The sequence below is a fragment of the Pseudoliparis swirei genome, chromosome 24 (assembly GCF_029220125.1).
Source record: "Pseudoliparis swirei isolate HS2019 ecotype Mariana Trench chromosome 24, NWPU_hadal_v1, whole genome shotgun sequence".
NCBI classification, from domain to species: domain Eukaryota; kingdom Metazoa; phylum Chordata; class Actinopteri; order Perciformes; family Liparidae; genus Pseudoliparis; species Pseudoliparis swirei.
The window spans coordinates 9,414,636-9,428,109 of record NC_079411.1 but is presented as its reverse complement, the minus strand read 5'-3'; the positions used below and the strand labels follow the sequence as shown (position 1 = coordinate 9,428,109).

The 13,474-nt window shown below is 42.3% G+C and overlaps 1 protein-coding gene across 2 annotated transcripts; it reads right to left on the bottom strand.

The window, feature by feature from the left end:
* Positions 1-1,048: 1,048 nt before the first annotated feature.
* spag5 (sperm associated antigen 5) lies at positions 1,049-13,046 on the bottom strand. 2 transcript variants are annotated; one of them, XM_056410350.1, is made up of 25 exons: positions 12,975-13,046; positions 11,262-11,330; positions 11,086-11,175; positions 8,762-10,998; positions 8,461-8,647; positions 8,182-8,298; positions 7,917-8,009; positions 7,703-7,837; positions 7,202-7,321; positions 7,014-7,106; positions 6,570-6,704; positions 6,357-6,450; positions 6,101-6,248; positions 5,935-5,985; positions 4,860-5,034; positions 4,573-4,706; positions 4,248-4,416; positions 3,982-4,105; positions 3,024-3,261; positions 2,222-2,354; positions 1,991-2,071; positions 1,747-1,896; positions 1,588-1,662; positions 1,352-1,432; positions 1,049-1,234 (listed from the first exon to the last, which is right to left on the bottom strand). In XM_056410350.1, exons 2-25 carry the CDS (start codon positions 11,298-11,300, stop codon positions 1,163-1,165), a joined length of 4,971 nt encoding a protein of 1,656 aa, XP_056266325.1. In that variant the 5' UTR covers positions 11,301-11,330; positions 12,975-13,046; the 3' UTR covers positions 1,049-1,162. The 2 variants fall into 2 exon arrangements, with proteins under 2 accessions (XP_056266325.1, XP_056266326.1); XM_056410351.1 differs by lacking the exon at positions 12,975-13,046 and adding an exon at positions 11,577-12,252.
* Between the last annotated feature and the right edge of the window lie 428 nt (positions 13,047-13,474).

The following is a 13,474-nucleotide window of genomic DNA, read 5'->3' as shown; positions in this document are numbered from 1 at the left end:
TTTCCTATCAGAAAAGAAGCGTTGCTGATAGGTGCGGTGGGGGGTTTCCCTAGTTGAAAGGGTCTTAGTTTTTCTTGAGTGCCACTGAATCAACTGTGGATCCCTGTGGATTAAATGAGGATAGCAGTAATCTGCATGTGTCAAATTAGAATTTCAGAAGCACAATGATTCCTGTTAAGACCTGCACTCAAGACAGAAGGGACACGGCTGATAAGCGACGAAGGTGTGTTTGATAAACATCAGCCTGGTTTATGGTCTCAATGGTAGCCTAGAAGGAATTAGGTTGTTATTCACAGTGCCACATTTAAATACTATGACATTATACACACACAATATCTAAAACAAATAGAAGGGATATTTAAACAAACTCATGTATAGTCTATGGCACACCTGACATATAAATAGCAACAGAAAATGACAATGTACGTCACATTTAAAAACACTGAATGCACCTGTGCCAACAGATACTGGTTGATTGATGAACACTTATATATTAATATCGAGTTTAGTGCTTTTCATTTAAAAATTAATTATACATTTAATTTTCGAAGTAACGCAGCAGGCGGACAAGACAAATCTTATGAATGAAGTTGTTTTTTTGCATATGGCTCATCATGCTCAACTTTAATTAAAGCAAATCATCTGATGGATCAAATTAAATACTGGGCCAAGATATTTAACTCAACCGCTTTGGTATACAAATACATTAAACCGAAGCAAAACACACGACTATTAAAAAAAAAGAAAATATGTTTTCAGCTAAACTAAGGGCGTCTATGTTAAATTACATTTAGCTGACGCATTTATCCAAAGTGACTTACATGTCACATTCATACACCGTAGACACAGCTACAGGGAACCATTCAGGGTTAAGTGTGTTGCTCAAGGACAGACTAGGGCGGGGATTAAACCGCCAATCCCGATTTATAGACGGATCTGCTAACCACTGACCCACGGTCGCCCTGTGTGTGAGGTTTGCTGACACGGTATTTTTGTATTATCCTTGAAATAAAAAAACATCTCAAACGTAAGGAGCAACGACGATGCATAAGATTATTTTCTTTTATTAAATTTATACTAAAAATAGGAACACGTACAGTGAGAACAAACTCAAACATGACGGACATAAATACAATGAACACAGGTTAAGACAACAAACAAGTCAGCCGATGTAATCAATAAGCTGTTGGAGTTGGACACAATTGTTCACGACCACCGGCAACGACAGCAGAGTCTGTTTGGAGAAAACAAAAACAATCAGTACCTCAAATATTCATATATAGATTATGTATTTATCGTCTAGTCTGAACAGAAGACGGCACAAAAACAATATGTATCACGCATCTCTCACCTCTCTGACTTTATTGAGGATTTTGTTAAGCATCTGGAGCTCATTCTCACTCTTCTGCTGGTTGGTCTCGTGGATGATTTGCTGAGAGACATTAAAGCACCATGAACACACTGGATAACTTCCTTTTTTTTACTGACACTTCTTCAGCTCTTTTATAATAAGATACTCTTGATGTATTTCGAGACGTGAAACAACGATGCTGGTGAGCGATATCGGTGCATCAAGCTGATACTTACGTGTCTTTTTGCTCGGTCAAGGAGTTTAACTCTGGTCTGCTCCACCTCTTGAAGGCTCAACTTCAGTCTTTCCACCTACAGACAAAACAAGTATTATTATTAAGCATTATAAAACTATAGTATCTGGCAACTCTCACGCTATAAGTGAGAGGAACATACCTCTCTCAATAACTGGATCTTCTCTTCCATGAAAAGTGCCGGGTTAACCAATTGGCTACCAGCTTTTCTCAACTCCTCATGCAGGAATTGGGTCTCCGCCTTCGACTGATGGAGAGAACGACGAAGCTCAACCACCTCCTTTCGCAATTCCTGTGAAAATGCAACAGATAAAAACTGTTATATTTGACCAAGTGTATTCGGATTGTTTAAAAAATAAATTATAGATATGGATTGTGTGCCTTACGTTGCTGTCAATCTTGTGTTTATTTAAAGTTTCCTGGGTGTCTTGTATGTCCGCCATCAGATTTGTCACAGTTTTCTCGTCCTATGTAAAGAGACACATTTTTAAAAGGCACTCATCGGTGCTTCTTCAGCTCGACGAGATAATTCCCATCAGTCGGCGCTCTTTTCTAACCCCTTTTGAATAGTGTTGGGTATCATAGATGAAGTCAGCAGCATGTACAGTAGTTCTTGCCTGAGCTCTCTGCTGCAGCGCCCGGTTTCCTTTCTCAAACAGGCTGCTCAGAAGGCTGAGTTGGTGCTTCAGCTCAAACACCTCAGCATGGTGTCTGTCGTTTGCAGCCTGCTGCGCCACCTGCTGGCCAGAGCTGGAACAATGCATCAGATCATGTTGGAATAGAAGAACATACATACATTCTACTTTTACATTAGAAATTTGTGAAATTGTTGTTTTTTTAAACAAGAGAGCAGCTTAACTATTACATTCCTCTCGGATACAAACTTTATCCAAATTAAATCCAGAAATGTTCTTTATATCAACTAAAAAACAATTGTATCACCCCATCTGTTACAGATTGTCCATCTCTGTATCAAACCTCTGACAAAGGCACGATATGGTAAAACAGGGACGAGTTGTTAATATCTTGTATTTCTTATTTCACAAGCAACTGCAATTAAATTAGTCTAGCAGCAGCAGTCTCAATCATTCAGAACCAATACTTTTCTATAGATAAACTACTGATTCATCAAGAAATATATGCCAAACCCTTTCTGGAGTCAGCTTTTGAAATACAATTTCACTATTTTATATTATTGCCGTTTTTGTTCTTGATAGGTTGGTCAAAATTAGACATTATATGGGGCTGTGGAAACTTGTGTTGGGCTTTTTTACAAATTGTTTTGACAAATCATCAACAGAGTACTTAATTGATGAATGAAGAAAATGACCGGAACAATTAGGCTTAAATATTAGTCATAATCTATAAATAGATTCCTGTATGAAAAAAAGGCCATTCCACACATTGCACAGCTCTTACATGGTGTTGTGCAGCTCCTCCAACCGGGCGTCTGTCTGCTGCTGCAGCAGCTTCACGGTGCTGATGAGCTCCGAGACGGTGCCGCCCAGGTCAGCAAACAGCTCGGCCACGCTGCTCTGCTCGTCCTCCCCTGGCTTAAACTTCACCGAGTTCAAATTCTTTCTAGGGGTGACGGTTGCAATGCGTGTGAAGGCGCTCGTCTCACTGAACACATTTTCACACGGAGGCCCGGGCGAGTCTGAGGGCACAGTGAACGGACAACGTACATTTTTGATTACCATAAGTGAAGATGCACAAGTTGGGATTTCCATCAATTATTGTCCCTGTCCCTAAGATGCTATCTCTGCAAATCAATAACCGTTTTAAAAACCCCCAGACATGTTGATTTAAAATACAGTGTGCAATTTTAGCCATAAATTATCTGTGGCCATGCTTATTAGAAATCTGATGGTTTCACCAGCAATCAATATAAATAAGTGTCATATATTATTGAAGAAAGGGTGATTCAGGGCATGCGAACACACAAGTGGGACTTAAAAAAATAAATATGTATAGGCCCTTTAATAAAGGGGACGAGTCTGCTGAACACACATTCAACCCATGTTTGATCAATTCAAATCCAACAGCAGTCACAAGAGGGTGTGCTTGTTCACAGACACTTGTTCGCAACTGCTCAGAGCAGCAGTTGCGAACAAGTGCTTTGCACCATAATAAATTAAAGGTTTGTATCAGCTTTCGTGCCCAAAACAAACCAAAGCAGTCCACCAAAGCAGTTCCATTCAGCGATCAAGGTTGTGAGGCGGATCATGGACAATGGTTGGATGGTGCACCTCCAACCATTCAAACTGACCCGAGTTGCTAATCGTGTTCACGGTTAAAAACAAACAGAAGCTAAACAACTGGCTACTTTATAAGCATGAGCTTCACTTTAAGTCACATGCCAGGTGAGCGACGGTACCTGGTCCAGGAGCCGTGTCTGTTGCGACGCTGTCCTCCTTGTCAGCAGTTAATGCAACCATGACACTGTCGACAAAGGAGCTGGAGGGGTGACAACGTTGAGACTCCTTCTGTGGTCCGGATTTCTGAAAACATACGAGTCTGGATGAAAAAAAGATTTTTCTCCACAGTGCATGCTGTATCTAAGTATCTAAGTGCTGATTATAGAACTTGACAAGTATGAAAGTGAGACACAGGTAGTGAGATCCGGCAGTCCTTCTGTGTTACCTGGTCATTGAGCGCTGTATGTAGCTCATTGGTCAGTCCTCGCAGTGTATGATGCAGCAAAGTAATTTCAGTGACCGCCTGTTCCAGTTTCTGTTCAAGCTCATGCTGGGTTGCATCGGCTCTGGAACTTGTAGTTTCCAACTCCTCCTGCAAACTCCGGTTCTCAAACCTACGTCACACGTACGAATAACTAGGTTATAAAAAAAGCTTTGAGTGGCGCTGTCGACTCAACAGATGCAACCCGCTTAACATTTCTCACTAGCACATGGATATAATAACAACAGCATATAAGATAATTTCATGGGTGTCGTCAACTTAAACTTACTGAAGACGCCCAAGTTCTACTTTTAGGTCCTCACACTGGATGTTCCTCTCCCTGAGGCCCTGCAGGTTGGCCTTCAGCATAGACTCACTCTCAGCCATCTGCTCCCTCGCAAACTCATTCTCCACCTGTAAGAACTAAGACACACACAGTATAAGGAGTAAGAACCAGCCCTTTCTTAAATAAATGTTGTGCTTCTTCTGAGACAATAAAAGGTCGTAAGACGTTCTTAAATCACACAAAACAATCCAAGTACTGCAAGTGTAAAGAAGATAAATCCCAAAGCTTACGTCGTTCATCTCCCGTACACCATTGAGCTGTTTGCAAACTTCCTGGAGCTGCTGGATCTGCGTCCCCTGGGATTGTGAGAGGACCTTCAGCTGACTGAGCTGCTCCTCCCTTTGAGCCAGAGTCTGACTGAACTCAGACGCACGCTGCTCGGACTGACCCAGTGAGCTCTCCAGCCTGAAAACAAGCACAGACAACATATTGGCAGGGGGCACTAGCTGCAGCGCCTTATAGATGTGTGACAGTGAGCTGGCATTTCTGGCTTTGCCATCGAGCAGTCGCTTGACTTCCTGGCTCTCACTGAGACTTGATCACACCAGACAACACGTCTACCCCTGCTGCTCTCTCCTCTACCTTCTCCTTCAGCCACACATCCAGACCCACTGGTCGGGGTGGTCCAGGTTTACTCCTCTCTACCCGCTTCCACTTGTTACCCCACTGATATCAGGACAGCAGAAGTCTCTACATCTTTTGCCGGAAACTAAAAACACATCTTTTCGGACTATACCTTAAATATAAACAGATTAGCACTTCAGTGGCACTTACTTATAGTACTTTGGCTTTTTTAAAGACATTTTACTTTCTTGATTTTTGTTGTTCCGAGTTTGTACTCATGGTTGAATGCACTTATTGAAAGCCACTTTAGATAAAAGCGTCAGCTAAATGACATGTAATGTAATGTTAAGTGAGCAAATGTTGCTCTAAGAGAACAATGACGCCCCATTCTTCGGTCATAACTCCGGTAATTTTAAATACTATACATGTCTCTTTATATACTGCATATGGACAACTGTGAGGACGACGTTTTGGCAGCAGAATGTTTACTACTTATGAAACGGTGTATATGAAATCATACCAAAATATCTAATGTTACTCACTGAGCCTCTGGATGCATTTAGAAATTATTGTTAAGTTAAGAGGTGTGAAGATTTTTTTTTTTACGGGTATAAACTTTTCTTCAATCATGTTTGTCTTAATTGTGATTTTACTCAATATTTCATATTAAACTACAAACCCATTACAACCTGAAAGTTATTGCATCTCTAATATATAGGTCAAATCATTGTCACAGCTTACTCGTTTGCTCTGTCCGTGGTTATCTGGATGTCCTTCCATGACTGCTGCAACCTGAAACAACAACACGTTTAGGCACCATGCCGGATTTTAGTGAGGTTTTTTTTAAATAACATTTTTCAAAAAGAAAATGTTCTCTAGCATTTCATTATGAGTTATAGGATCATACTTTGTACTCTCAGAAGCAAGGGCCTGCTCCAGGAAGATGTAGGAGGCCAAAGTGGAGGAAACTGTGGCAGACAGCTCCGTCACCTTCCTCTCCAGCAGACCACGCTCATCCTCTCTTTCCGTCAGCTTCTGACGAAGCACCCCCATTTCTGAAATTCAGGAGAAAAGACATGTAAGCAATTTGACAGGCTGATAAAGAACACTTTTTGAAACCGTTTGAAAAGTGAAGAAATTAAATAACCAAAGCAAACTGTTACCTGAGGTCAGAATTGTCAGCTGCAGATTTAAGTTACCAATATGTTCCGTGGCACTTTGGAGATTCATATTAGCTTCTTTAAATTCCTCTTCAATCTGTTGGGTACAAGTTAATTGAAATACATTAAAAAGCGGAAGATTGCATAAAAAGATATAGTCCCGTTGAGACCAGTAGAGTTGCAGGGCGGTAAGTGTCCATATTAACGTCATTGGACCTGCTCTCTCTCTTCCATAGCTCGGTCTCTTGCAGAGAGATGTCCGTCCCTCTCTCTCAAAGCAGAAGCTGCCGTCTCATTCAGCTTCAGAAGCATGGGCGTGGTTTTCTGCAGAAGGTCTCTGCTTGTGCACAGCTGTGATGAGAGCACACAAAAGCATCAGACATTGGAGCTTTTAAAACAAAGGAAATGCTGCCACCATTCAAATGCCACATAAAAGAGCAAAATGATATGACGGTACAACTATGTTGTTGATAAAGTGTAGGTTAACGTCCGATATCAAACTACAATTCAAACAAAATAGTTTGAAACGAAACACTGCCGATACTTTGTAATCAGATTTCTAAAAATGTCTGCTCACTTTGAGGAATTGTTACATACTGTGTGTGTGTGTGTGTTTTGCCAACAGTAATATATTATATAAAAATTAGATATTAAACATACTTCTTTCATCAAACTGCAGTGTTCTTCCATGGTTGTGGACAAAACATCTGAAGCAGAGTTCAGCGTCTCAGTGTAGGCCCGGTTTAATGCAACCTGCATTAGTAAGAGAAAGAATATATATTACAAACTTTCTGATAAATGTTATGCTGAAAAGATCAAAACCGATTGTTTTTGCCCATTTGCTGTACCTGTTCTGGGTAGGTCTGGTCTAGGGCAGCGGACAGTTCTTGCTGAGACCCCACAATCCTCTCCAGCTCAATGACTTCCGTGGCACAGTGAGTCCTCAGCTGGTCCATCGCACTGAAGGCCTGGAAACAGACAACCGGACACACACTTAAAGCTCCTGGAATAAAGAATCTTACAGATCTTGTAATTACTTTTAGATGTTGAATCTCTCAGCTGTTAATCATATCTCAAATGGCTCTTTATGGTGGCATTTATTTGTGGTAATGTCTATATTTTTTGTTGTCTTTATTTATGCTTCGGCAAGCTCGGCGAACACTTCCAAAAAGGAAATATCAGTTGTTTTTGCCTTGTTTTGATGGGCATTATAAATAATAAATACAAATAAATCTGCCTGAAGTGGAACCACGATAACAAGGATTGGAATAATCATGGAGCGAGAAAAAACATACATGGAACTACTTAAGTCACATTAATTAATTAAACAGATTTGGCCCTGTGCTTACCGCCTCCTTGGTTGTGACGGCGTCCTCCATCCGCATCCTCATGTCATCTCTTTGTTGAAAAACATTGTTTACCTTCTGCATCAATGTTGTGTGGATCTCCTTTGTTTTCTCAAATACAGACTTCATCTGACCGTACTAAACAACACAAAGAAAATACACATCAATTGTTCTAACTGGATGATCACACAGAAGCGTGCCAGACATTTTTACATACATGTAAAACAAGGCTTTGATGATCCTCTCTGACAACGGCTCCTATTTGCTTCATGTTAGAGAGAGCAGCATCCGTGTCACAACTCAAAGAACTCTGTTGGGGAAAATGCACACACTGGTATTAAAGAGCAAAATCAGGAGTATCAATGCATTCTTTTCTAAATAATGTAAATTGTTAAAAAGCATACCAGCGTACCAAAACCTTTAATGCTAAACCATTTTGGACATAGATGAACAGATGTTTTGTATCATTGTTTAAGTCTCACCATGGTGCCCCTCATGTCCTGCATATGCTGGATGAGCTTCTGTTGAGAACTTCCAGTCAACTCCAACTCACCAATCCTGCTCAGAGCCTCCAAATATAGGTCTCTGTACATCGTAGTCTATGCAAAACAAATAAATAAATAAAAAACAAAGATTTCGCATGAACTAAATGGCATCTGAGAGTTCTTAATAGCAAGACAATAGACCTACAAAGTAGAAACTCTAAATGATTCACATCTCCATGGTCAGCCCTTTAAAAAGATGTCTGAATGTCTCCTTACCTGACTGAGTTCAGAGTGGTCTGTCTGAACAAGTTTCTCCCTGAGGTCTGAAGGTGCAGGGCCTGCAGAAGGACATCCATTGGATGCAGACAATTGCTGCACAAGAGCCTCCACCATGATCATGGTAGACCTCAACCTCTGCTCCAGCTCTTGTCTGGGAAGACACTCCAGGCTGCCTGGAGGTAGGCTGAGAGCACGTCAACAGAAGGAAACCGTGAGAGGCAGATACAGAAACTCAGATATCTGAATTAACCACATTCAGAAAACATTGAAAACTAACTAGTCCAGAGTCAACACTTACTTCCACAGGAGAGGGTCCGTAAGGGTGCAGGAATCAACCAGAGAGATATTCCTCTTTCTCTCAAATTGGCCAGAAGTGTTGACGCTTTGGTCTAACCATTTAACAGGAGTGGTGCCCACACAGACACTGTGGGATTCAGCAGAAGTATCTTTTGCCGCTGGGACCATGGCGGCAGCAGGAGGCAGAATGGGAACAGAGATGGCAGCGGGAGCCATCTTTCCTAGTGCCAAAAAAAGAAACTCTGCCATCTGCTGAAGCTGCTGCTGAAGGGGACCATCTGGAATCAAAGGTATATCCAAAACCGGCTTCTCCACTTCAGAATGAGGCACTATCCAAGGCGTTGCCAACACGTCCCCAACTGGCTCTGATTGAGGCTTGCAACCTAGTGCTGTCGAGTTAAACAGAGGTCGTGGCAAGGGGCTCCCCATGTGCTCTGCCCAAAACCCGGCAGGGTCGACGTTAAAAGGAGAAAACGCGCTCTTTTCACCCTCGAGAGCATATGTGTCCAAAGCAGGAGCCCTAAAAGCCTTTAATGCAGCGAGAGAGGCTCTACGAACTACAGGACTGAGGATCCCGAACGGAAAAGATGACACTCCTGAGGGACACTCGGACAGCACTTTAAAAATACCAGGGAGGTGTTCTGCCTGAAGTGATTCTGCAGAGTTGTAAAGAACAGGTCCATTTCCAGATAAACCCAAAGCGCTGTCTACTGCCTCATTGGATTCACTCCCGATTTGGACTTGAGATACATGTTCCTCATGCACTTCGACAGACGTAGGCATTTCTGGTGAAGTCGCAAGATGGCAGCAGTCAGAAGACTCTGTTCTATAAAGCATTGAAGGCAATGCACTGTCCTCAATGGAGTCTTTTTTGGTTATTTCTTGCATTTGACAGCTCACAGATTTATCATCCAACGCCTTTAAAGGGGTGTAGGGTAGTGAAGATGTACCGATAGCTGGTGGATCAGTATCGACCACAACTTCATTGTTTTCCACACGGTTGTTAGGATGTAAATGGTCCTCTTGAGTGTTTTCCCGCATAACACAACTAGGTACACTTTCGACATTCAGAGGATGGCAGATCACAGCCTGTTCAAGCAGCGGCGACGTCTTCTGAGACAATCCATCGGATATTATAACATCACTTCTGGCGCTGCTGAAAGAGCTGAATGGAATGCCCTCTTGTCTGCCAGTCTGGCTATCGGGTCCCACCAAGCTTATCTGTTTCACCTCTTCCTCAATATCAAGGCTAAATGATGATGGTTCCTTCAAGAGGTCATTTTCAATGTTACAGTAATGGTGATCGAAATGATCATTACTGCTTTTCCAATCTTGATCACGAGCAAACATGCTCGGATCAATACCATAATTGGATGACTCACCACAGGTCGCACTTTGATCAGCTGGTAGAGGAACAGTGTCATCTGCTAATGTGGTGCCATCTGAAATTTCAATCTCACCTCCAGTGCAGTCCAATGATTTGAAGGTTACATCACTCAGTCCATCAGCAGGCTTTTCAGAGCCATTTGTGGCATCAGAGAAGGTGGTGGTGGCATAAAGAGTACTTTCACTGCTAAAGTAGGGATGGTCTGCATGTTCTGCATGTTCCGCTTCACTTAGTTGTCCACAGTCCGAGAGACATGTTAAATGTACACTGTTCTCTTGTACGAGCTCAACTAGCTGGGCCTTAGGCAGAGGAATTGTCTCATCTTGTATTCTGGTGACATCAAAAACTTCCACCTCACTGCCATCACAAAGAAACGATTTCCAAGTGACATCTTCTTTTCCACAGTATTCATTCGGAAAAGCGCTGAAATCTTGTGTGGCTTGTTGATTATCCAAGTCTCCAGAGGCCAGTGTAGTGTTTGACATTTCCCAGAGAGATGCTGCATCAATGTCAACCAAGGAGGCATCTTTTATCTCAAGATTGTAATAGGGGTGTTCATTGTGGTCACCGCAGGATTGAACTATTGTACTGTCAGAGATGACAGTATCTTCCGTTTCATGCATGTTGTCAATAGCCTGGTCCTTGGGCAAAACAATGCTCTCTTCTGCACACACCAAGAAGTCTGGAACCTCAACCTCCCCACCAGGACAGATGACAGACTTAAATGTTATATCTCCAAGTCCACAGGATGTCTCAGTAGTTATATCAAAAGTGGAGGTATTGATATGATTCACTTTGGTGGATGGAGGAGATTGCAAGTGGGCCTCAGGGTCACAGAGAGGAACATTGGCCTGTTGATTAGAATAATGGTAAGTAAGAAAAAGGTTGTTGTTTTTAAACATGGAAACTGACAGTAGCAATTATAAGTATAACCTCACCTTTGTCGGTTTCCATAATGGAGTTGACAGGTGCAGCATTTCGTTCTGCACACTTCTCAGAGGGGTACGCTGAACACACCTGCCTGGAGGCTAACATTACCAGAAGTCAAAGTATTATTAGCTTGTACAGTGGTGATTTAAGCCAAGAATGTGCACAAATAGCAGAAAAGTCTCACCAAGCCATCCCCACTAAAACTTGTCTTCCTGAAGGACATCACTCTGCAGTCCTGGGACACCTTTTACAACTGCAAAGGACAACAACGATTTTTCTAATAAACGTGCTTAAAATGTTAATGAAACTGCTAATGGTGTTCACTAACGTTAAGTCAGTTTCAGAGAAATTATGTTAACCACCGCGCTAAGAAGCTACTGATATTAAGCTATGTGACGTTATAGATGAACGGAACATAAGTAACTTTAAGGTTCATGAACGTTAATAACTAAACTAAACTAGTTTGGTTGTATGACTAAACGTAGCACTTAAAGGGTACCTGTAGTGAAAGCGAATATGTAGCCAGATCAAAAGATAATGTGTTTCTAAAGGTTATTCATGCACTGACGGTCCAGTATTCAATAACAATACGTAGTTTAGGCTGTTCAAAGTCCTCAACTCCGACATGCGACATTGCACTGGAGCTTGAATATGTCGCGGGTGGTGTGACGTCAAATCGTTGAGAGATCGACAGCCAGCCACAGCGGATGTGTTCAGAAACCAATGTAAACAACGTCGAGCGCTCGCAAACAAATGCTGAGAGATTGATAATATGGACGATGAAAGATTGTCTGATTCAGCAACTGGATACTTGTTTGAACCTTTAAAAGCAGACTATCCCCATTTAGTGAATTGTGACAGCGATGATAGCGATGATTCTGATGAAGTTGATGCCGAAGGACCGCCGGTCCAGATGCTTCACCGTGCGGACCGTGCACGCAAGTCGGCGGACGTTTGGTGCAGTTGTGGGAAATGTGTGCCACAAAAAACAGACAGAGAGTGCATTTGTTGTAAAGAGCACGAACTTATGTCCGATGATATAGTGACATTAGACCTCATCTGCTTCACACAAAAGAGTGAGCTTGATAGCTACATCGCGCATAAGCCAGCGCTGGAGATGTCTTTCATTGATGCAATGTTCGGCCGACATGTTCGGGGTGCTAGTGACTTTTCTTTGCTCCGTCCGTCCCGATGCGCGCAAACCGGTGTCGGGAGCTCCGCGGCGCACGAGACGGCGGGCAGAGGACTGTCAACGCAACACGTAGAGACAGAAATGACGTGCTTCTGCTGTAATGTGGCGCTATAGAGAAAGTGACAGGGGGGCGGGCCAATTTTTTTTTATGTCATGCGATCTACCAATACTACGCCGCGATCGACTGGCAGGTCGCCGCGATCGACGTATTGAGCACCCCTGATATAGATTGTGTAATTCTTGAGGCCACCGATCTATCCCAAGAAGCAAGGCGTGTAGAAGTGGCTCCGGATTGGCTGAATTCCTTTCAACGACTCAACGTCATAGTTAGCTTTGACATGAGTAAATAACTAGCAAAATGGCTGCGCCCTGAAGCGTTCACGGACTCGGAATGTTGACAAAGAAATGTAAATCCTCGGGCTATGCGTGACTTGTTGACAATAGCGGCGGGGTAAATATGATTTATTTGATGCGCCGAATGGATGTAGCACGTTGTTGTTTTGCACTACAGGTACCCTTTAACGTTAAGAAGCACGTAATGTATTGCGAAGAGTAATGTACGCAAGGGCGTAGGGCTAGAAAGCTCTTGTTTAGGAAAGCGTTACAGAAAATCGTTAGCGAACGTAAGTTAAGGCATTGGCAGCTAACGGACATTTTCAACTAAAAGAATTATGGAATTATGTTAACTCAAGTTATACACATTACCTTCCAACGTTTACCAGCCACCAACTTTAACCAACTTCGGAACAGTTTTGCGAATTCGGTAAACAAACCCTGAGCGTTGAGTCGCTGCCGTCAACCGCGTTTCATTCAAAACACCAATGTCTACTGCTATTGGTTCATTTCTCTTCTTCTCTTGTTGCCTGACGCACTGGGCGGACGTCCCGCACCCGGCCGCACACTGCTGCCCCCAACAGGACGCTATTGTCATTACTCTAAGGATATTCTCCCTAAAGCCCTTAAAATACTTCACTGCATTTTAGGTAAATACAGGCAACGTTTGTCATTAAAATTGTATGCATAAGAAAATAAATAACTCGTATTAGTCATTGTCATCAACTTCTCTAATAAGCAGTAAGAAAAAACCACATACACACTTGTTTACTTTACCGGATAATTAAGTAAACCACATTTAGTTTAATTATTTCGAAACTCCTGGGTTTGACATGCTGATTATTGTGTTGTGTGGAAGACCAAACATAAAA

Coding starts and splice junctions, on each gene's coding strand:
- spag5 (XM_056410350.1), bottom strand. CDS start 11,300: ATGTCCTTCAGGAAGACAAGTTTTAGTGGGGATGGCTTG. Junction 6,705..7,013: donor ACTGCAGTTTGATGAAAGAA/GTATGTTTAATA, acceptor CTCTCATCACAG/CTGTGCACAAGCAGAGACCT. Junction 4,417..4,572: donor GTAGAACTTGGGCGTCTTCA/GTAAGTTTAAGT, acceptor CGTGTGACGTAG/GTTTGAGAACCGGAGTTTGC.